The 23,195-nt window shown below is 40.2% G+C and overlaps 1 protein-coding gene across 6 annotated transcripts in view; it reads right to left on the reverse strand.

The window, feature by feature from the left end:
• Window positions 1-23,195, reverse strand: part of LOC310703826 (uncharacterized protein) — a 48,905-nt gene that overhangs the window by 23,164 nt on the left and 2,546 nt on the right. For 4 of the 6 annotated variants that reach the window (XM_083496546.1, XM_083496545.1, XM_083496549.1 and 1 more), the window contains exons 2-6: window positions 21,639-21,745; window positions 14,987-15,103; window positions 12,264-12,419; window positions 2,881-2,967; window positions 259-397 (exon numbers count right to left, since the gene is read on the reverse strand). In XM_083496546.1, the coding sequence (XP_083352672.1) occupies window positions 259-397; window positions 2,881-2,967; window positions 12,264-12,419; window positions 14,987-15,103; window positions 21,639-21,722 (583 nt within the window). In that variant the 5' untranslated portion in view covers window positions 21,723-21,745. Of the gene's footprint in view, window positions 1-258; window positions 398-2,880; window positions 2,968-12,263; window positions 12,420-14,986; window positions 15,104-21,638; window positions 21,746-21,910; window positions 21,932-23,195 lie in introns of those variants that run through there. The other 2 variants (XM_083496547.1, XM_083496550.1) reach the window with 2 other exon arrangements.

Here is a 23,195-nt window from a genome sequence, read left to right on the forward strand (position 1 = left end):
TTTTGGTTGTACAATCTCAAAAACAACACCCCCCCCCAAAAAAAACCTAGCTAGAATAACAAAATTGATGGGGGGGGCTGCCAAAGGAAAACGTCATCATCAGGGAAAGCAGTTGTTCAATACAAGTGTGTACTTGAGGGTACTACTCTGATCTGAATGAATCTGCTTCCCACCAAGTTCATTAAATCTACACTGTTATCTATGGGGATGAGACATTTTTAGCTGTTCTAAAATGAAAAGATTATAAAGATACTCAGCTTTTTGCCTTTATATCTGGAAGCTTTTCTTTGAACTCTGAACCATGAATGTCTGCCTGGATGAGTTTCCAAAAGTTTTCATTGTCTTGTTTGTTCTTTAAGATTCCAAGTTTAGTTAATTCATTCTGCAATCCTATAATCTTAGGAGAGAATGAGAAAGAATAAGAGAGGCATATGGACAAGCACCAAAACCAAATCTAACATGGTTTATTTTATCAAGTATCACATCTCGAATTAATCAGATACTGAATCATGGGAACTGTGATACTTTTGGATATGCTATTTATGGTGGACAGAAACTGCTGGCTAGACTGGATTTTGCAGTGCTTGTAATGAAACCAGAAGCATATTGCTGAAATATGTGTTTCCTTCTAGTATTCTTTGCAGTTTATGGTATATGCATTAGCTAAAAAGCAGGGGCACAAGAGTGTCCTAGTCCCACTGTGGCCGCTTACTTGCCTGCAGATTAAGGGCATCACATTAGCAGGATATATCTGATCCCTGTCAATTTAACAGGATTTGCATTTTATGTTGTGTGCTAAATACAGAAGTGGCTTCTAATTGAAAGCAAATACAACTTGATTTAAAATATTGGTTTTAGGCATACAGCTTATAGTTTGTTTTAATATACCAAGACAAACTATAAGCTGTATGGAGTTTGTTTTAATATATCAAGACAAACTCCAGTCAAAAAAGTTACATGTAATCCTTTCTGAACTGCATCTGTTCAAAGAAACTTTTATTTACAAATTTAAAAATGAATATAATGTCAGACTAGCTTTACTCATTTTCCCCTTTAAAACAGACAATACCTAGAATAAAACAAGTGAATGAATTGGATTTATTTTCTTCATCTGCTCTCATGAGTGTCAATTTCTTTTTCTTTCTACAGAAGGTAAACATATTTGACATCTCTTCAGCTACTTTTACTTCATTCTCTGCAGTGAGTGAGTTGGAAGCAAATGAGTTAAACAATTAAAAAATAATAATAATTCTTTATTTATACCCCACCCTTCCCTGTTTAAAAACCGGGCTCAGGGCGGCTGACAGCAAATATAAAACACTGATTAAAATTCGACTTAAAAACAGCATAAAACAGCATAAAATACAACATAAAATGCAGCATCAATATCAATAAAATTCAACAATTCAGGGGTCATTTTGGGAAAAGAAAAGAAAAAAAAACCCCAGTCAGTAGACATCAAATGATCACCAGGGCTAACTGGCCAAGTTGGTCCTACTAGGGCGAGCAAGAGGACCAGGGAAGAATTTAAATGTGGGGTCCCAGAAAGGGTTTCTTCATAGAAGAGGAAAAGGGAATAGAGGATCAGGCTAATTCAAATTGAAGACCACGCGGCCTTCAAGAATGAATGAAAGGTCTTTTGCTACAGACTAACAGGACTACTTTCCTAGAATAGGCAAGGAATCTGTTAAAGTTGCCACATACCCACAATCAAATTAAACAACTCAGTAACAGAACATAGCATACAGGGAAGGAGACCATTACAGAAAATTGCACGTAATGATAAGATGCAATAATATATATAGTATCAGTGCATACACTACTTTTGAACTGAAAGTCATTTTTCTCCATAGTTATGAAATGTTTTCCTGTTATGTATCCAAAAGTGAAAATCTGCATTTGAGAAAGTACTTTAAGATATGTAGATTAAGAGCTAGTTCCTGAAGATAAATTGCATTTTCACAAAGAGATGTGAGTAGCTGTTTAAGATCAATTTGTAGTTCAAACAAAACAAAACAAAACAAATCTCCATAAGGGCAGCAGATCATCAAGAAGATCTGCATAAAGGTCAGAGTCTTACCCACTGTTTACTCCTTAGTGATGCTGTAACTTAAAGCAGGTATCTGCCAACAGCTATGTAGCCAATTTTTAAATTTCAAGTTTATAATTTTCCTAGTGCTAACAAACAATCGTGGGGTAGTAGGCAGGCTTGAACAGATATTAACAGTGGGAAACAGTTGGAAGTTGTTGTCCTTCTTCTGGTGAGAGGCCTGGGAAAGTTGAAATCAATGTTAAGCTATACTGTGCTTGCTGTCTGGATACACAGAAGTCTTTAATGCCCATGAATTTCAGAAAGGATTTAATTGCTTTCCGTGCTCAGTGATACTGGTGTTCATCTTGTGCTGAGCAAGCAGATATATTGTGTTGTGTTTTAGATTACTTTTTCTGCGGATGAACACTATGAACATTATGGCTGTAGTGTTTTATATAATATTTTTAGGCACTTCACATTTCACTATTGTAAATTGCTTTTGGAAACCTCTCGATACGTGAGTTGCTTTGGGATGCTTTTGGATGTGTGACTATAATAAACTAACTAACCAAGGCGACTTCCAGACACTTAATAGGAATCAGATTTGGAAGTGCTTGTTTCTGGCTGCTTGAAGTCCAGATCTGTAGAGTACTTCACTTTCACATTAGTCGCTTCTGCCGTATGTGGCTGGCAGTGACAGATACAGAACCAACATCCCATAAAAGAGAACACTAGGGTATTCCAAAGAAAAAGATAGCAATCTTTCTTGGGATACTTTCTAATCCTTATAACATAGTCTAAAACCACCCACTTACAATAATAAGAGCAAGCTGAGACCTGTACCTTACCAGGTAACTTTTTGAGTGTGGCATGGACTCCAGGTATTTTGTATCATGAGACAAACTGCAGAAGGGCACTCTGGGACTGGAGATACACTTTTTCAAAAGAAGATTAAAAAAAATTGGTCAGTATTTTTCCCCTAGTAGCTGGGAAACAAAGCTCAAAACAAATGACAAGTAAACATTCAGCCACAGGAAGCCATTAACAACAGTGGGCACCAATTAGGGCTCAGCAGGTATCCCTAACACCCCCTGGTGTTTTTGCCCCACCCCAAATGCTTTGACATAAGACTCACAGACTCAGGCTTAGGAAGCAGGCTGTTCCATTTACTCAGCAATTTGTAGCCACATATTCCCATTGATAGGCTTATAAAACCTGTTTGTAGTCTTTTTTTCTACTTCCCTTCAAGTTTGTGTCATTAGAAGGCACAATGACTGTCTGCCCAAAGGAAAATACTTTGGAGGCAAGAAGAAATTAAGCAGAGGCAAGAACTTCCTTTGTCTTGTCCATTTTCTTCCCTGTACAACAGTTATGTAGATTTAAAGCAATATTTGTTAAGAAAATGTTTACTTTTTTTTTTTAAAGCAACCCTTCAAGCCTCTTCTTTATTGAAAGTACTCTCAAAAAGGCGGAATGGAAGAAAAATTATTTTTGGATCAAAATTCAGCAGAAGGCATAAGTAGCATACAGTTCAGTCCTAAACATGATCACTTGGAAATGTTTTCGGTGCACAAAAAAGGAAGTGAGAGGAAACAAGTGAGCCTGAAAGTTGCCATGACTCAGTCAAGAAGGAGGAAACAACCATTTTCTGTTACATCTGAACCAGGTCACTGAGTTGGACCATTGGCTCATTGAGCCCAGTGTTATCTGTTCTGAAAGCAAAGCATCTACAACACCTTTCCCATCACCTCTTCCCTGATCCTTTTAATGAGCAATTTCAGGCACCGAGCCTAGAACTATTTGCATGCAAGCTCCCAGTGAGTTACAGCCCCACGTCCACAAAGTCATGGATTAACCTGAGAAAATCCCTATATTCTCAGCCTCGTCCCCATCCACAACTGCGAAAAGAGGATAATAATACCAGACTACCATGCAAAGTTGATTTGTTTATTAAATGTGTATACCGATCACCCTTCAAACATAGATCTCAGAGCAGTTCACAACATAAAAAGCAAGATAGAAAACAAACAAACATATAATAAAAACAAACCAATAATCTCACCTACTTAGTATTTATGTAGCATTTCACACACACACATCTTGTTTTGACATTGACAACAATCATGGAAGTTTAAAGAAGGGCTGAGATCATATTGCAGACAAGTGGCTGTGACTGAGAAAGTCTGGCCTGCTTAATGCAATCTAGTGGGTACATGGCAAAGCGAAGATTCAAACTGAAGAGTTCCTGATCCCTTGTTTTGTCTCCTAGCAACTATAGGCTATTTTGGAAGGTACTATTTTAACAAGCTCGTCATCTACTGATCAAAGGTAGGCTGATAACTGTTGATTGTTAAATTGTTTTAACTCTTCTCATTATAACATCATTTTTGTATAGGACTTTTGCTGTTGTGATAATTATTTATAAATGGGGGAAAAGTGAACCGGCACTTAAATGTGAGTGAATCAAAATTTGGGCATTAATTTGGTAACACTGGAGAAAAATATAAACTTAAGAGCAGTTCCTTTTGAAGCAGGCCCCTGTGAAAAAGCGAAGAAACTGGTTCATGCACTGGACCTGTAAATGGATTATGAAAGCTAAAGCAAGCCTTTATGGGGTGGCAAGGGGGGGGGGACGCACAGCCTTTTACTACCGCTTGATTGTTCTAACTTTCTCCGCACTTTAAAACTTTATAGTACCAATAAAGTTACTGAAATTCAAATGGTAGGGAGAAGAGCATTTGCCTGTATTTCCTTGTCATTTCATCATAGCCTAGCTCTGCTTTATTGCCGAACTCTTCCAGCAAGGAGGAACAACAAAATAAAGATTTGGAGAAAGCATTGAGAGGTAGAATATGCAATTTTGCAGAGTGTTTTTGAGCCTCCTTGGTTGGCTCATTGAGCCTCAGAACATACAGCTAACATGCCTAAGGTGCAGAGTGGCTGTGTTTATCCCCAAAGAATTACAATTCATCCATTTTGCAACCTCCCGCATCTGTTGCAATGCTGTGCTACCTTTCTTGTTACAATAGAGTGGTATCATTTCAAAGTAAGCATAGTAAATTGATTGTTGCCTTTAGGATGCTGTTAACTTTGCTGCCTGTATGCTAGCCCTTCTGTTTTATTTGAAAATTTCTGCAAGGTCCACACTTTGCTGTAGGCGATTGTATATGTGTCTCTGTGATATACAGCATTCAGAAAGAAAGAACAGTCCAGCCAGGGAGAGATAAGCAATTTGAACACTGGGAATCCAAAGGTTAATACCCATTATGATAGTTCTATAGCAATAATCAACCTATATCTATTAAGTAAATAAAATAAACTTTGTCAAATCTTAACACACACTGGATTTATTTTAATCAAATTCTTAGTTTTATTATAAAATAAAATGTAAAGCCACAAGCTCTGAGACCCTTAAAAAAATTGGAAATTTATTAAGCACAATGGATAGAGAGAGGGGAAATAGTTTCTAAATTGTACTCTGTATTGCTTAGTGTAACTTATGGATCTATGGAACCCCTTTAAAAGACATGGGAACTAGATACTGGAACACAAATTCTTCCCAAGGACTGGAATAAAATTTGTGAAGCACAACCCTTTAAATCTGTTGACAGTTTTCTTAGGGAAAACTCATTAAAATTATTACACAGATGGTATCACACTCCTTTGCAAATGTCAAACATGTTTTCTTCTATATCACCTAATTGTCGTAGGGGCTGCAATAAGCTTGGTACATATTATAATATGTATCATTTATGGTAGGAATGTCAGCTGGTGTAAGATTTTTGGAATTTAATTTTGACAGAAATGATAAATATTTCTAGAGGAAATATTGTTTGTTGTACAAAATTAATGTTATTGGATATTTTTGATTATATCAATGTAAAATATTTGGTAAAAAAATTTGGTCTTATAAATGATCTCAGCAGCACAAATAGTAATTGCAACACAGTGGAAAATAGCCCAAAATCTTATACTGGGCACCTGGATATCACTTACTGTGCAATATAGCTATAATGGAGAAAAACACACATAATTTGAGATTTTGACAAGGACTGGAACCTCCAGACACTTTATATGATTTGGCATTCCTTCATGACATACTACGAAAATAGCATATATTTTCAACACAACCCTTGTCACCAGCTTGGCAAATCTGGAACGATACAATCTAATAAGATTGATAGTCTTTACTTGGACTTTGTTATTTTAACTCATATACGACTACTCATTCTATGAGCCTATAGTATAGTTTTGTTTTACATCTTTTTTGCATGTTGATATAATTGTTCTCTCGGTTTTATATACATTGTAAAATGAGCTAAAAATGTAAAATAAAGAAATACTGAATTGGGTTGGGGGTGTGGACAACTGAAAATTTACATTAATATTTTAAAATATGAAACAGCAGGAGTACATTTGGGCCTAAGCAGGCAGGTGGTGGAGCACTTGAACCACAAACCTATAATTCTGCATGAAATATCAAGTGCCAGGGAAGAGCTGTATCCCTGTTTGTCTATTACTAATAATAAAAAATATGTTTATATGGCACTCTTCTGCTTAAATAGCAGAGGTGAAGAACCTGTGGACTTCCAAATGTTCTGGGACTCCATTAGTACCAGCCAGTATGACCATTGGTCAGGGACGATGGGAGTTGCAGTCCAGAAAAATCTGGTGGGCCGCAAGTTCCCCATCCCTATTATAGAGCAGTTTACAACAGTGAAAAATGCAATACACAACAATCATGTTGTTAAAGAAATACAAACTAGCCAACAAAAGTTATTTTCAAAAACAAAAACCCCACACAGCAGAATTACACCATAAAACTCTACTGAAATAAGTACATTACAAGGAAGCCATCCAAATCTCACTCAGGGAAGATGCCACCCCTACAAGGCCCTGTGTCTCACAAAGGAATGGCTGTAAGAATTCCCTTCCTTTGGAACTGCTGCTCCATCTTATGTGGAAGCAGCAAGTGTAATCAGACCACAGGGGAGAGGCCTACCTCGCTCACCTGTGCCTTCGTAGGTACCTGACATCTAGAGCACTGGATGGAAGATGGTGCAATTAAAAGCACTTTCCCCAGTCTCCCAAGTTGATCTTGATGCTGAGCTCTGCTGCTTCCTCGCTACCTGCAATGGAGCTATTAGTACATTCCCCCTACCCTGGAAGTACACTGTCTTGTTTCATCCAGCACTAACGATGTAACAAACTAAAACTACACAACCCACCAAAGCTGCCCATTCAACCACAATCTGCATTGAAGTCCCAAATGTGTTGTATGGGACCTGTATTGATTTCCCAAATATTTTCTCAAGTACAGATTTTTAGAGAGTTCTGGCAGACTGGAAAATATGAGAGCACTGTAAAAGTCATCTACATACAGTTGAGGTTTCTGGAACCCCTAATGATCTGTTGAATTACTTTCTCTGCCAGAGCAATGGACCGTACCCCTCGTGAACCACCCTGAGATCTACAGGTATAGGGCAGTATACGACTCCTGAATTGTATTTTCGTTCACAGATTCCCATTTCCTGGCTAACTCTCCCATACTATTTTATCATCCGGTGTTTATTCTCCCTCATGCACATCTCACTGGCTGCCTTTGGTAGGGTTGGGAAAAGCATAGAAAGAAGCTGTTTCGGCATGTGTAAAGGTGCCCAGGTGTTTGCAGGGCATGGGTGTAGCTAGGATTTATGTGGGGGGCAGCCTTCAAGTTAGGGAGGCAGAACTTCAGTTAGTTAAGTACAGTCATACCTTGGTTCTCAAACAGAATCCGTTCCAGAATTCCATTCAACTTCTAAAAACGTTTAAAAACCAAGGCTGCAGGAGCTTCCTGCACTCAATCAAAGCCACGTCAGACATTTGGCTTCCAAAGAAGGTTCGCAAACCGGAACACTCATTTCTGGGTTTGCAGCGTTCGGGAGCCAAAACATTTGAGTTGCAAGGCATTGGGGATCCAAAGTACGACTGTATTTTTATTGATCTACTTGACTGGGGTGGGGCAGCTGCCCCCCTGCCCCCACCCATGGGAGAAGGGAAAATTCAACACAGAGACAGATACTGTTTTGAAGCGTTAGCCTCATCTCAAGTTCCACACACAAAAACACGATACATGTTTGTAGATATATGATGTTTTTTGTTTCCCCACTGCAGGGGTCAGTGTTACTGCAAAGTTTACTTTAGCACTCTTAACATGAACTTGTCTGTATAAAAAAATGCATTGAGTGAAATCTGTACAAAATGCAGTTGTATGAAGTAAGCGTTCTGGTTGTCACCGTTTACTATAAATAGTAATACTAGGCAATTTCAAAACAAAAGGAAATTTGCAATGCTTGACACAACATACTAATGGGTTGTATCCAAAGTTAGTCATACTGAGAGTAGACCCATTAGGGCTTATGGGCATGTCCAACGTAGATCTATTCAGTTTGTCTACACTGAGCAGAAATTTGTTTGATACAACCCCTTGTGTCATAAACAGATTCAAATTAAATTAGAACAGTTCTTTTCTGTTGGCCAATCCCTGCCTCCAGCAGGACTTCTCTCACTGACTGAAGTTATTGAAGCTTTATTTTTTGAAGAGAAATCTTGTTCAGAAATGGTATATACTTTATTTCTGATGTTTTCTAAAGAAAGACAAACTTTTTTTAAGAGCAATTACTGAAGTTGTTATTAAAATTATTATTCTCCTTTCAGATGAAAGCAAAGTCCAAACTGTCATTCAAAATGACTTTTCCATTCATGTCAACATTAAAAATAACAATTAAAGGAGTTTCTGGTCTCTTGGTGATCACACAACTATAAAGATAGTTCAATTCAGAATTTGCCTGTTAAATATGGATAAGTGTTTCCTTTAGAAGAGGAAATTCTCTTAAGGAAGTTGTTTTAAGATAAATAAAAGTTCAGGATGAAGCCAGCAAAAGGTGTGAAGGATTTCTCTTTGATTTCCCAATCTGTGTATTTGGGCTGAGACACATACTACATTTTATGCACATATTAATAGGATGCTAATAAGCCTACAGTCTCTGTTTTAACATCAGTTTGTAGAGACAGCCTGATATATTAGCCTTCTCAAGACAGAAGGCGTCTTCCTCCCACCTTGCAGTAAAAAGCTCAGGCTCTGCTCCTCAGAGTCATATGTGGAGTCAAATGAAAGAAGCAACTCTTTATTTTTATACAGGTCTGCTTAGAAACTAATCTAGCCTCTTAAAACCGACTTGCCTTTTCAACATAGCGGTTCCAGATTATTTTAGAATATATAATGTATTTCTTCCCTGTGTGATTATGATTAATTGGACAAAAACTGTGCATAGTTGGTGTGAATAATAATTCTCATTTTTTAAAACATGCAACTATATTTGTGATGGCTGTTTAAATACTTGGTGAAAACCTGACGAACAATTCTGCTTGACCTGCTTCAGTTCTTAAATATTTCAGAAATGTGCACAGACAGGAACAGTTTTTTCTAAAGTTAATTTTATAACCATTTATGATGTCACAAAAATAGAAATGTATTGACTTGGCAGTAGAAAACAGAAATAGAAGGAAGTGTCTTTTTAGCCTTTTAAAATGCAATATCGTTATTAATATTTTTAAAGTAAAATCAAAGTCCCACAACGTATATGGAACGTCCAAATGTGCATTGCTGAAGAAATTCATTTTGAATTTATACTTAATAGGCACTCTCAACACTAAGGAAGATTGCAGCCATTAAATGACAATATTTACATCTTATATTATACAAAGTTAAACCAGAAAAAGCAATTTCTCTCTGTGTGCTTAATTCCTTCCAAACTAGTCAATGCACGCAATGTGTTTTCAGTTTACCAGTTTCATTTGTTTTATTTTTGGATTCTCAGGCTTCACAATTAACAACTTATTTTAAAATAAATAAAATGCTTTAAAAACCTTGAACATACCAGAAAACACCATCATTTAAAAATTGGCATTTATTCTTAATGACCTGAATGTTTGGAGGGTTTTTTTTTGAAGCTCAATCCTGTAAATTGCAGAGGAGTCTTTAGAAATGTAGCAATTTGCCTTAGAACATGATAAAAAATGTACAAGCATCTCAAATAAAACAAGCATATGAATTACTATCTTGCGGGGTGCTGCCATTTCTGCAACATGATGCACAAGCTATTTGTACAGTTCTATTTGCACTGCTTGGTGCTAGCAGAAACACATACACCCCTCCACAAATGCCTCTCTGAGTTGTGCGTCAGAAAGTACAAGTTCTTTGCTTGTGACTATAGTGTGAAAACAACAAGTACATATTCTATGTTTGGCCTTCTGCAAGTAATCCATACGTATTCAAGTACCAGCTCATTTTGCAACATAAACTTTCCCCCCAGACATTCAAGCTGCACAGGGTGCCTATGGGGAAGGTGGCAGTGGGATCACAGCAACAAACTCCATCTCTACCCTACGTGAATTTCTTTAGAGCAGGAATGCAGAACCTGGGAAACTGCAGGTGTTGCTGGACTACAATCCATCCTTGCCAACATAGCCAAGAGTCAGGGATGATGGGAATTGGAGTTGAGCAACTTCTGGAGGTCCACATGATCTCCACCCGCAATTTAGAGTTCTGAACAGAGCCTATATGTGTATAACCAATCTGTTTTGGATTTGAATTTATATTAGGCATGTATGTGCTTTTGTTATTTTAAACTGATTTTTTTGTTTATAATTGTTTTTACATGTGCAAATGTTTTCACTGTTTTTATATTTGTAACTGTTTTATCTATGTTACACTCATGTGAAGTGAGTCATAGATGAAATTAATAATAAATAACAATTAAATATTTAATAATGATAATTAATGGTGCTAAAAATAACACAACTGTACTGTATGTGAATATGTGGCAAAAGGGTTAAGTTTCAATAGAAGAACTGCATGGCGGGTTCTTGTGCTTGGCCTTTATGTTCCTAGAATCCATGTCCTCCTTTGAACAGTAAGCACTGAGATTTCTTTTTTTTTTTTGGCTTATCAGCACAGCATCCTCCTTCTGGCAGGTCCTGGAGGTACCATTCCAATCACGCTACATTTACGCCACCTGGTACTCCAAAGACCACATAATGATTCCCGTGTACTCTGCACATCAGACCGAGGAAGCCAGTGGGTCAGCACAGATGGAGAATAAACAAAGCAGAACAGTTTACAAAACTCTGAGTTAGCATGATTCCAGCCCCCCCCCCCTTTGCAAGTTCACTAAGGGACCAAACTGGAAGCACTATATAGCAAAGATGGGGAACCTGTTGCTCTCCTAGACTACAACTGCCATAATTCCTGACCACTAGTCATGCCAGTAGAGTTGGAGCTGGGCTGCCTGCTGGTTTGCTGCATGGTAGCCAAACATTCACTTTGGTTGCATATTAAAGCATTTCAAAAGCAGTTACAGTAACTGCTGATAGCCTGCTTCCTTCTTGCCTGAGAGTGAAACAACAATATTCATTCAAATACAGGGCACCATTGAACAGACAAAGTTTGGAAGGAAGTAGTTTGTCTAATAAACAAATTCACGAGGCTAAAATAAGGACTGCTGGTACCCCAAAGGCTTTCAAGATCAAAAAGAAGTAAAATCTTCAGCAGATTTTAGGGTCCTCGGTCAATTTCTCCCATGTGCATGGTGGGGTGGGTATTTCGACTCTGGAATGTGAACAATGGTCTCCAAGGAGCTACCTTGAAGGCCCTGTGTGCACCAGGAGGTTTTGTGAGCTTCGTGGGAGGCGTATGGTTGCCCAATTTTTGCAGTTACCTAAGACACCTTAGTGCATCAAAAAAGGAGTGTGTTGTCATTAATTATGTGCTTCTAATCAAAGTGAAAACCTTCCATTCTGCAGCAAATCTGCTGTTTGTAATAAAGGCATATTTCAGCGAAGTAGTTTGATGATGAAACATACATATTCTGCCATTTTGTAAAGGCTGAAGCAAGAATCCTTCTGCTGATATGCTAGCTTGCAGTGTTTACTAGAACTGCGTGCAAAAACGTTTTTGCACAGGACCAAACAGAACGCTTATGAAAAGCTTAGACAACTCTAAAAAGTAATGTTGACTTTATTGTATAACTCTGCACAAAATCAACAAAACACTTGTGGGGGGGGGACTCTAAGAGCTTTCTCCTCTCTGTGGCCATGATTTATAAGACCTCAAAGTCAATGCAAATTCTCAATTGGGCAAATGTCAACCAGGCAACTTCTCCTTTTTCTTCTACAGAATATCATCTCCTACCTTTTTCGTTTTGTGTTTAAGAAGTTGTTGGCCTCTGAGATCAGACATCTTGATCTGAATTCGTTGCTTTCTAACTTTCTCATCCAACAACGTCCTGTAGCGTTTACTCAATAAATTTTTCAGCTTATACATGTTCTCATAGGTTTCAAGATAACGCTGAAATGAAAGAGATTTTCAGCATTATATTTTTAGATTCTCGTGGAAAAAGCCAGAGGTGTTTAATTTGCAGGAAAATCATGATAGGGAATTTGCAAGAGTAGATCCACTTGGCAGTTTTCTGCATTGCCAAACGAGGTGCTTTGAAATCCTTTACACAGAATTCCCAGGGTGGTAGATGCAGCTAACCAAAGCACTTTTCGTGCAATCAATTTAGACTGCAACAAACCAGTTCCGTGCGTGATCCAGGTCATTTCCCTCTAGAAAGTGCTTCAGCTTGGAAGGTATCACATTTTGCAAGCACTCAAACTATAACCTGCTACTGCTAAGAAAATATTATTCCCCCTCCAAACAGGGCGCTCCTCTAGTGCAATTCTTCACTGCCACCTACCGTCATGTCTTTCTATTGCACTTTAATCAGGATGAGTAAATTCGTTTTACATCAATGTGACACCTTTACTCTAGTATATGGCAATAAATCCTCTTTATGCTGCCCTTAATCCATGCATTCCCAAATACGCATTTTTTTCTTGTGCCATGCAACCTTACACCCACCAAAGTGTAGTTCCATGTCGAAGAGGATATTCTGTGAAACATCACAGCATTTGTACTAGAAGCCATGTGGCTTCTTTAAAACCCCTTTCAATAGTCGCACCGTTTTTCTTGTGATAAATTGCTATTATAACTCTTGTTGCTCCATACAAGTCTAGATGACAGAATGCATGTTGCAAAAGAAACACAGGCTAAGATTTATTACTGGCATATACTTCTCCTTAAAACTGACATTCCTTCAATACTGGACAATTTCAGAGTCATTGTTTTTAAAGGTGTTTTGTAAATGTTTCTTCTTTTTTCTTTTGATGCATCGTCTTTTCATAGCGTCAATAAATTATAGCCTCTATATTACATTAACAACCCTAAATTCCAACCTTAACCATTGAAACAGCACTTCTGCCGTAACAACTTTGTACTTCTTAGTGGAAATAATAAATGCTAGGTACTTATGGTGAGCCTCCAACAGATGGTGCTATTGAGTGCTTAGATGCAAAAATCCAAATTTCATTCAATGTGTAGCTTTATTCCTTTGCCTATTTGTGAGATAAAATCATACTTTTTCTGAATGATTCTGGAAGACACCACAGTTCCTATAACAGCAGGTTTCTGTAGTTCACTAGGTGATGTTGGGCCAGTCATGGCCTCTAAGCTTTACAGTTGTGCTTGAGAATAAAATGGGGAAAGGGAGAACCAGTTTCTTGGTGGAAGGATGGGTTATGAATTGAACGTATGAATGAACAAACAACCATGAAATCATTTAACAATTCAACACAAGAAAGTATTTCTGCAGAGTATTCCAGATCTCTTCCCTGAATCAACTTCCTTTGGTCTGTATAACCCTTATCGAGGGAGAAGCAAAATAGTTCTACCCAACTATTCAGAAAACATACTTGTCTCACCTTCCAGCAGTTTCTGGACCACTGAACATCAAGACACAGAAATCTCTCACTTAACTTCTCTTTAATGCACAGTGAGCAACTGAGAAGTTACAACTATGGAAGTTACAACAGTTTTACTCCAATTGACAGGCAGGCATTGATTTCAATGATTTGAAAACAATTTGTGAGTTCTTGGGAAAACTGCAATTTTTACTTTTACATGCCCCTCTTTTACTTTTACATGCCCCAGGAGTGTGGGAGCTGCCAATTTTTGACCAGCTCAACACATCTGGGAGAACATGCAAAATGACCCAACATGAACAGGGTCTGATCACATGTCTCCGTCTCATGGAATGAGCACTGGGAGGGCTGCTTCTTCAGGAGGGGTGAGAGGGAGTATGTTATTTACTCTGTCTGCTTGGTTGGGTCATTTAAACACTCACACAGCAGTGCTTAACAGGAACTGCTTGCAGCTCACGGAATTTGAGAATGTCCAGAAGGACACTTTTGATCACAACTATTTAGGATTCTACACTTCTTCAGGGGTTTTGGTTGTTTTGTTGTTTGAACAATAAGGCCAGTTTAGCTAGGGCCACTCACCACATAATTTCTAGCCACTGGCTTAGGAGTGCATCCTGGGAGTTTTAGTTCAACAAGTTATGGAAGACACCAGGTTCCCCTCTCCACCCACCCAATTTAAAGACTCAGTCAACAAATAAAAATTCTATTCTTTTTTAGTTTCTTGCAAAAGAAAATTGGAATGGCAACAATGGCATAGTATAAACTGAATCAATACAAGCTCCTCCCATATGACTAGGATCTCTCAGCATGATTGAAGTGTTCTATCCACATCTGAAGAACTTGCATACTGAATAGGCTGGCTGCATATTAGTCAAATGCTCCTGTTTGCCATAACAACACAGAACAGTAGAAAAGTCTCTGTCCTTCCCCATCAGCCATGACGTAGGGGTCCATGCTTAGCTAGCAAACAGAGCTTAGAAACTGGCTCCATCCCACATTCAAGATACAGAAAATGGGCTACCTGTAGTAACAGCTTCTCTGGACACATTTTAAGCTGCACCTTCACAAGTAGAGAAATCATCAAACACATCATTTATCATGGTGGACTGTTACCTTTTCTTGCAGAGACCGCTGGATGAGCTCATCTTTATCTTCATCACTTAAAACATGTTTGTTGTTTCTTGGCCTCCTTTTACTGTCTGTTTCTATCATTTGCAGGTTCGGACCATTCTAGACAAAAACAAAGTACACAAAAATTGAAATCAAGCAATTGCATTTAAATTTGCCTCTCACCCTAACACCATATTCACTTTCTCTTGCATGGCATCAGATGATACAAGCATGTTATGTACACCTGAAAGGTAACTCAAATTTCATCCCACCCCATAAGACATTGCAAGCATATTTTCAAGTGCAACGCAGATTTTAAAAAATAAAAACATGGCTTGAGGTCTCTCTTATATGTAAGGGAGGCTGTGTGAGTCTCCAGGATGCTTGGGGGTGAATCTTAAACACTGGAAATTCAGCATCACAGTCCAGTGAAGGGAAAGCATGCTCCAATAGCCCTCCTTTGTGCCAGGACTGTAACTAGAGGCCTAGGTAAGTTTACTTATTGGTTTTTACAAGCCTTTTGTATTTGCTTGTTGCAGTTTAGCCTGAGGCAATATGCTTCTGAATACTAGTTGCTGGAAACCACAGGGAGAGAGAGGGCTGCTGTGCTCAGATGCTGCCTGTGGGGTTCTGGTTGGCCACTTGAGAATAGGATGCTGGACATAACATTTTGAAACCATGCAAGAAGTAGATAGCACTGGATTATTAGTGATGTATGGAAATGAGAGCTGGACCATAAAGAAGGCTGATCGCCGAATAATTGATGCTTTTGAATTATGGTGCTGGAGGAGACTCTTGAGAGTCCCATGGACTGCAAGAAGATCAAACGCATCCATTCTTAAGGAAATCAGCCCTGAGTGCTCACTGGAAGGACAGATCCTGAAGCTGAGGCTCCAATACTTTGGCCACCTCATGAGAAGAGAAGACTCCCTGGAAAAGACCCTGATGCTGGGAAGATGGAGGGCACAAGGAGAAGGGGACGGCAGAGGACGAGATGGTTGGACAGTGTTCTCGAAGCTACCAGCATGAGTTTGACCAAACTGCGGGAGGCAGTGGAGACAGGAGTGCCTGGCGTGTTCTGGTCCATGGGGCCACGAAGAGTCGGACATGACTAAACGACTAAACAACAACAACATGCAGGCCTGAAATTGTACTATTGACCTGGGGATGCACTTTCTGTTTGGAAAACACTGTGTTGTTGTTTTTTAGAACTCCATAAAGTTGATGTACACCAAAACTCTAAAAATGGACCAGCAGAGCTGCCACAGGTCACTACTTATGTGCTGCCTTATGCTGAGGTGACCTACACGCACAAGAAAGGGTCCAAGATATTTTTTGCAAAGCTGCATTCAGTGACAAGGGTCTTACTGGAGTTTCCCATTACTCCATCTCTGCACCAGGAGAAGCCACAACAATTTAATTTCTGCTGGCCATGCAGATGTTGAAGGAAAAGGAAAAAGTGGCAAACCTGTTCCGTTCCACTGGTCTGTGTTTTTAAACGGTCTGAAACAGAATACTGTCAAAAGACGCAGGATCGGAAATTCAACTCCAAGAAAACCCAACCACTAATTAAGTACAGTGGTACCCCGCAAGACGAATGCCTCACAAGACGGAAAACCCGCAAGACGAAAGGGTTTTCTGTTTTGGAGGCGCTTCGCAAGACGAATTTCCCTATGGGCTTGCTTCGCAAGACGAAAGCCCATAGGGAAATCTCCGGGGACCTGTTTTAAATTGCTGGCGGTCGGGAGCAAAGACTTTCGCCCACAGCCGACCTTCAGAAGAGGTCCTGGACCTCTTCTGAAGGCCGGCGGGGGGCAAAAGTCTTTGCTCCCCCCCGCCTGCCTTCCCGGGACAGCGGAGACTTCTCCGCTGCCCCGGGCGATCTTAAAATGCTGGCGGGCAGGAGCGAAGCGTTCGCTGCCGACCCCCAGCATTTTAAAATCTCCCCGGGACAGCAGAGGCTTCGCTCCCGCCCGCCAGCATTTTAAAATCGCCCCGGGACAGCAGGGGCTTTTAAAATGCTGGCGGTCGGCAGCAAAGCCCTCCTGTCCCCGGAGCTTGCGGGGCGGGAGGTGGGAAGAAGGGCTTTTCTTCCCACCGCCAGCCTTCAGAACAGCCTTCTGAAGGCTGGCAGTGGGAAGAAAAGCCCTTGTCCCCCCCCCCCCAGCCTTCAGAAGAGGTCGGGGGACAGACTGTCCCCGGACCTGGTCTGAAGGCGGTTTCCCTAGGAACGCATTAATTGATTTTCAATGCATTCCTATGGGAAACCGTGCTTCGCAAGACGAAAAAATCGCAAGAAGAAAAAACTTGCGGAACGAATTAATTTCGTCTTGCGAGGCACCACTGTAATTAGATGCCATTTAAAAGGGATATAAAATGCATTTGTTAGCAAAGCACAAATTAACTGTTGCAAGCTAAATTCAGTAAATAAGTGTGAGAAATGCCACTGGCTTCGAGGATAAATAAACCTGGTGTTCTCCTGGAATCTGCACATCACATAAAGGTAAAGGTAAAGGACCCCTGACAGTTAAGTCCAGTAGCAAACGACTCTGGGGTTGCAGCGCTCATCTCGCTTTACTGGCCGAGGGAGCCAGCGTTTGTCCACAGACAGTTTTTCCGGGTTATGTGGCCAGCATGACTAAGCCGCTTCTGACGAAACCAGAGCAGCACACGGAAACACCGTTTACCTTCCCGCCGTAGCAGTACCTATTTATCTACTTGCACTTTGACGTGCTTTCGGACTGCTAGGTTGGTAGGAGCTGGGACAGAGCAACAGGAGCTCACCCCGTCGTGGGGATTCGAACCACCGACCTTCCGATCGGCAAGCCCTAGGCTCTGTGGTTTAGACCACAGTGCCACCTGCGTCCCATTGCACCTCACATACATGACCCTAAATCACCCCTACGTGGTGCTGTGCAGGATTAACTGTGGTCACCTGCAATGCAGAACGGGTGAAGCTATATCTTTAATAGCCTGTGTCATGTTTGAAGTGCATATCTGAGGTAGACAGAAGTTGACCAAACTTGTCTTCAAATTCAGTGTTCTGAGGAATTTTTTTTTTAGTTGCGTGTCAAATCTGAATCTGGTGGTGTGTGTTACCGTGGCAAAACTGTGCCTCCTTTAAAGAGAAGAGGAGCAGAAATGAACTTTCTGTAAAATATATGATCAACGCTACATTTTTAAAAAATGGAATAAGAGCATCATTTACACCTACTGGCTCCCAGATAAAATAAATGAAAGAGGAACATATGACTTAAGAATTTGGGGTAACACATTTAAATAAGAAAATCAATTCCTTTTTCTTTTTAAAGAAAGCACGTGCACGGCAAACATTTATTGTCAGTATCAGAAACTTGAGCATATTCATTCTCCTGAATAATGCATTGCAAATAAGTTAGAAAACAATATGAGAAAACACAATGAGAAATAAGAAATGAAGCTCAAAGGACGTAAGTAAAACAAAATTACTTATAAAGAGTAACTTGTATATAAGACACCTTTCCAAACTTAAAAAGTTCTTAAAATGATTTCCCCTCTCTGTTTATAGAAGGAACCTTTGTTTCTGGATGAGAACCAACATACTGCTTAATAAGCACATTGCTCAGATTGGCAAGAACTCTCCTCACATTGTGTGGCATTCTTTGCTACCAAGGACACACTGCAAACATGCATAATCCTGGCCATTCCCAGAAAGGTCTACTTGTGTAAAGCCTCAGAGTTTACAAAAGGGGCCAGAGGGATGGAGCAGCCCTGCAGAGGCAACAAAGTCGAAAGGGTGGTGGAGGAAATTTTTAAGTAGCCAGGAAGTTCAACCTTCCCACAATGGTAGAAAAACTGAGTTGCAGTTATGAAAGGTCTGCACTTCAGTACATTGGACTGAGAGGAGAAAAATGAAGGGAACACGTTGATAAGCCAAACCCAGGGATGTTCTGCAGTCAAGGAGCCTGGCTCTAAAAGACAAGCTGTAGCTGCTGCAACTCAAAAAGTATTTTTCATGCTCCCAGCTAAAATAGAATCATATGCTTCATCATCTCATCACACTATACACAGCATCTCTGTATCATATCTTTAGGCCAATACAGAATTCAGTGATTGCGGTTTATTCAATGGTGTTATGCCAATAGCACTGTAGAGCATGAGACTCTTAATCTCAAGGTCGTGGGTTCCAGCCCCGTGTTGGGCAAAAGATTCCTGCATTGCAGGGGGTCCCCTGCATTCCATGATGCTTCTGGTCCCTTCCAACTCTACAATTCTATGACTTCTACTGATGGGCAGCATTAAGTGCTGACAGACTCTGACACAAAAGTCAAGGTACCAGCTGTGGCCTTTCAGCCATGTCACAAATCTACTGCTTAATTCCAAAAGCTGCTTTTTCGTATAGAGGAAAAGGTAAACGTTTAAACGGTACGTGTGTTTCTTCCACAGCAGGGCAAATAAAAGTGGGGTTGAGGGATTTGATTTTGGAAAACAGTGCAGTGGAAAGGGCTCTACTCCACAGTGTCCAGCTGCTTTTAACTGCTTTTAATATAGGAGAACTAGTTATGGATCTAGTTATGTGATTGGGCCCCAAGAGACACCATAGACAGATAGAGGAAAGACTGATTCGTTCTAGGGATTGTACGTGCAACTCTTTAACTTCCAGCTCTTTTCAAGGCAAAACCAGGACACTGTGCCTTAAAGGAGAAAAATATCATCCCTTACCAGCACATTTCACAACTATTTGAATATCTCGGTTCCAATGAATGGGGTGCATTTCTGAGTAGGCTCCTAAGATAACATCACCCTACTGGGATCAGAGATGTGTGCCATATGATTATATCATTATTCCAGCATTCTTCCACTTTTCAGAAAAAGCACCCACTTGAACATAAAGCTGTAACAAGGGGCTTATTTGTAGTTTATATGTCTGATTTCCCCCCTGCCCCTGCCCCAAGCTCAGACATGGTGAGCCTCCAGTCTGTTGGCCAAATTAAGCTCCAAAAACCATTTCAAAGGGGTTGCCTCTAACCGACCATTAGCTCTCAGCTAAAGGGAGCCAGGCACACCAGGAGTCAGTCTTCAAAGGAGGTTGCTCTATAGTAATTTCCTTTGAACTTCTGAAAGGTGTCAATCATCTGATGACATTATGATGCCAGATGATTGACATGCAGGTGGTCCTGCCCACCTGCCAAAGTTGTCCATAGTGGGTGGGGAAGATAAAGACCTGCCAGTCTGCTGGGCCACTCCAGCTATCAATGATCATGTAAGGATGCACTTTTTAAACCTGGGTGTACTGGATTTACAAGTCACCGCTGCTTCTGCAATACTTAGGAGGGGTGCCTCAACTACATTTAACTTCAGAGTTAATAAATGGGGCCTGTTTGCATCCTTCCTCCACACTTTGCAGTGAATGGCTATATTTATCGCCTCGTTACTATGGCAATATTATGTATGACGTATGCCACTTTCATCCTCTTTGCACTTGTAACAGATCCTTTTTGCCTCTTGCTTTGAAGGTGTTTCTGGCTCTAAAAGTGATGTTTTAGAGTAGAAAATGACTTAAAAAAAAGTTTTTACATACAGATCTGTGTCTCTGTCAACACCCCAGACACTGAAATAGCATCGTGTACCTTCATGGTAATAAAGGTAATTCATTAATACAGGGTCATTGGGAGAGTTATCAGCGCTGCTATAAAGTAATTCCCCACCCCCGCTCCAAAATCCATGTTAGGGCAATACCTTTATCAGAAATATCACAAAATAGGGTGCATGCTTTTGTGGTCTCCAGAACTCTTCATCAGACTAGATCAAGGTAGCCAAACTTTTTTTGGCCTCATGGCCACGTTCATGCATAACTGACCATAAATTAGTACTCTTTGATACAGAGTCATGCAAAGAAGAAGAAGAAGAAGAAAAAGAAGCAGAGGAGGAGTTTGGATTTGATATCCCGCTTTATCAGTACCTGAAGGAAAGGGAATATGTCTCAATGGTCAACAAGTCCAAAGGCAACCGTAAGCTATACTAGACCTAGATCTTGATGGAGGATATGAGAGGATTCCCTTTTTGTGTAACTGGGATTCTCCTCAGCCTGGCCTGTCTTATGTGTTTTAAATTTGTATCTATTTACAGCAAGCCACCAATCAGAGAAATCATTTCAGTAGTGCTTTTGTTTTTCCTTGTTTGCCTTGTAACTTCTGTACATAGTGAATTTGGGCTGAAAAACAATTAAAATTTGTAATGGAGAAGAGGAACATCAGTTGAGCATGTATAAATAAAAAGCGAAAGCTACCTTTGAGATCCCAAAAATAAAGTTGCATAGAAGAATTAGAAAGGACAATACTGTATTGTAAGAGCATTTCTCCAAAAACGGCCACTTTGTTCGGATGCTGATATCCATTGGTAGGGATCTGAGCAAAAGGGTCCATCTACCTACTTAATATTCTTTTAGAACTTTTTGATCCTGGTTCTTAAAGTTAACTGCACAATATTTTCATGAGATTTGAATAACTTTTTGTTGACATCAGTTGAGCATGTGACAAACACATGCTAGTTATATCATGGGACTTTCTTAAAAAGAGGAGAGGAAGGACACAAACTTATTCCAGAGTTCACATAAAATGATTCCAATGACTACACTGAAAGCATTCAAGGCCAATGGCACCTTTTAAAAGATTACCTGATTCCTAGAATTAACTGGGAGGTACCTATCCAGAAGTGGAGGAAGTGTACTCTTCTTGTAAAGGTGCGAGCAGGTTGCCATATCGCATTACTGTGAGGGAAGTACTGTGAAAGAAAAGAAGGTAAACAAATTTATACATTGCAGAGAACACAATATTGCCACATCTAATTAGGTCAGACTAGCCGAACACTTAAATCAACATTAGGCATTTGTATAAAGGCTTTTGTTCCAAACCAACATATTGTTCACCTGAGCGACAGGTTAGTTACCTGAGCAACCCAGTCCTCAAAGTGTTTGTGCACCAGATTAAACAAACAGGGTGCTGCCTCCACCATCGCTGCCGGTAAAACTGCCCGAGGACTGTAATCCTGGGTTCTGCTGTTTAATAATTACGCAGCAGTTCATTGATTCGTCATCCCCCTTTGTACAGTTATGGCTTTCTTAAAGTAAATATTGAATGCTCCTTAAAGTTATGCTTCACATAGAAGAATTTTGACAAAAGGCAGTTCTAATTCAAATACATTTAGTCAACGAATTACCCTCCAACTTATTGAGGTAAGCCCGTTCTGTCTGTAGCTGTGTACATTCTATATTCCTGGGAACTGTAGTTTGTTAAGAACACTGGGAATTGTAGCTTCATGAAGGGTTAACTTAACTACCATTTTCAGGATCCTTGGGGAGGTGCTTTAAATGTATGGCATGGACAATCTGTACCGCAATCATTGTGCTGGGTTTTAATGTATGCTTCAAATTGCTGCTCATCTATGAAGTAGCTCGAGAAATGATGTTCCATATGTTGCTACTGGAGGCATGAACACTAGGAGACGATATGAGCTGCAGCCCCTTCATGTGCCTATCTAGCAAAACATGAATTGTTGGTTTGACTGCAATAATGTCCCACAGCTGTGTTTCAGAATTGGCTAGAGATATCTTGTTGGCATCCATCTGGCTAGAGAGTCAATGGAATGGGCCTCCAGGGGTGAAATCAAATTGCTGTGTTAGCAGCACCAAAGTGACCTCCCCATGCTGCAAGCCTGGGCAGTGTGTATGGAGGGCCCAGACAACAAGATACCCTCTCAGCCTCACAGATGTGGTCCAAAGGAAAGCAGAGCAATACGGCTGGCACCAACGGGGCTGCAGGAGTTGCTGGGAGGAGGCTTGCAATATGCCATCCAACAGAATATATATGAGCATTTGGTTTTCTTCTTTTAAATCAGAGTGTGGAATCTCATGTCCTCTACCCAGCCACCCACTTTCAGCCCAGGAAATCCCCTCACTGGCCTGGCTTCACACTCTCCTTGACTGTATTTGGCTGGCTGGAATGTATGCTTGTGACTCTTGCTTACATGGATGGAAGACAGAAAGAGGCATGGGAAGGAGCTGGCCTGCAGCACAAAGGCAGCATGTACATTCATTTATAGTACACCCACCACTGGCATCTGGCCTCCAGAAGGGAATGTGGCCCTTGGGCTGAAAAATATACCCCAACTGTTTTAAATGGTACCTGCAAAGCTGGGTGCACATACACATGCAAAAAACTTCCCTTCTTAACAC

Source organism: Podarcis liolepis (assembly GCF_965112155.1).
Source record: "Podarcis liolepis genome assembly, chromosome: 3".
Lineage (NCBI taxonomy): Eukaryota > Metazoa > Chordata > Lepidosauria > Squamata > Lacertidae > Podarcis > Podarcis liolepis.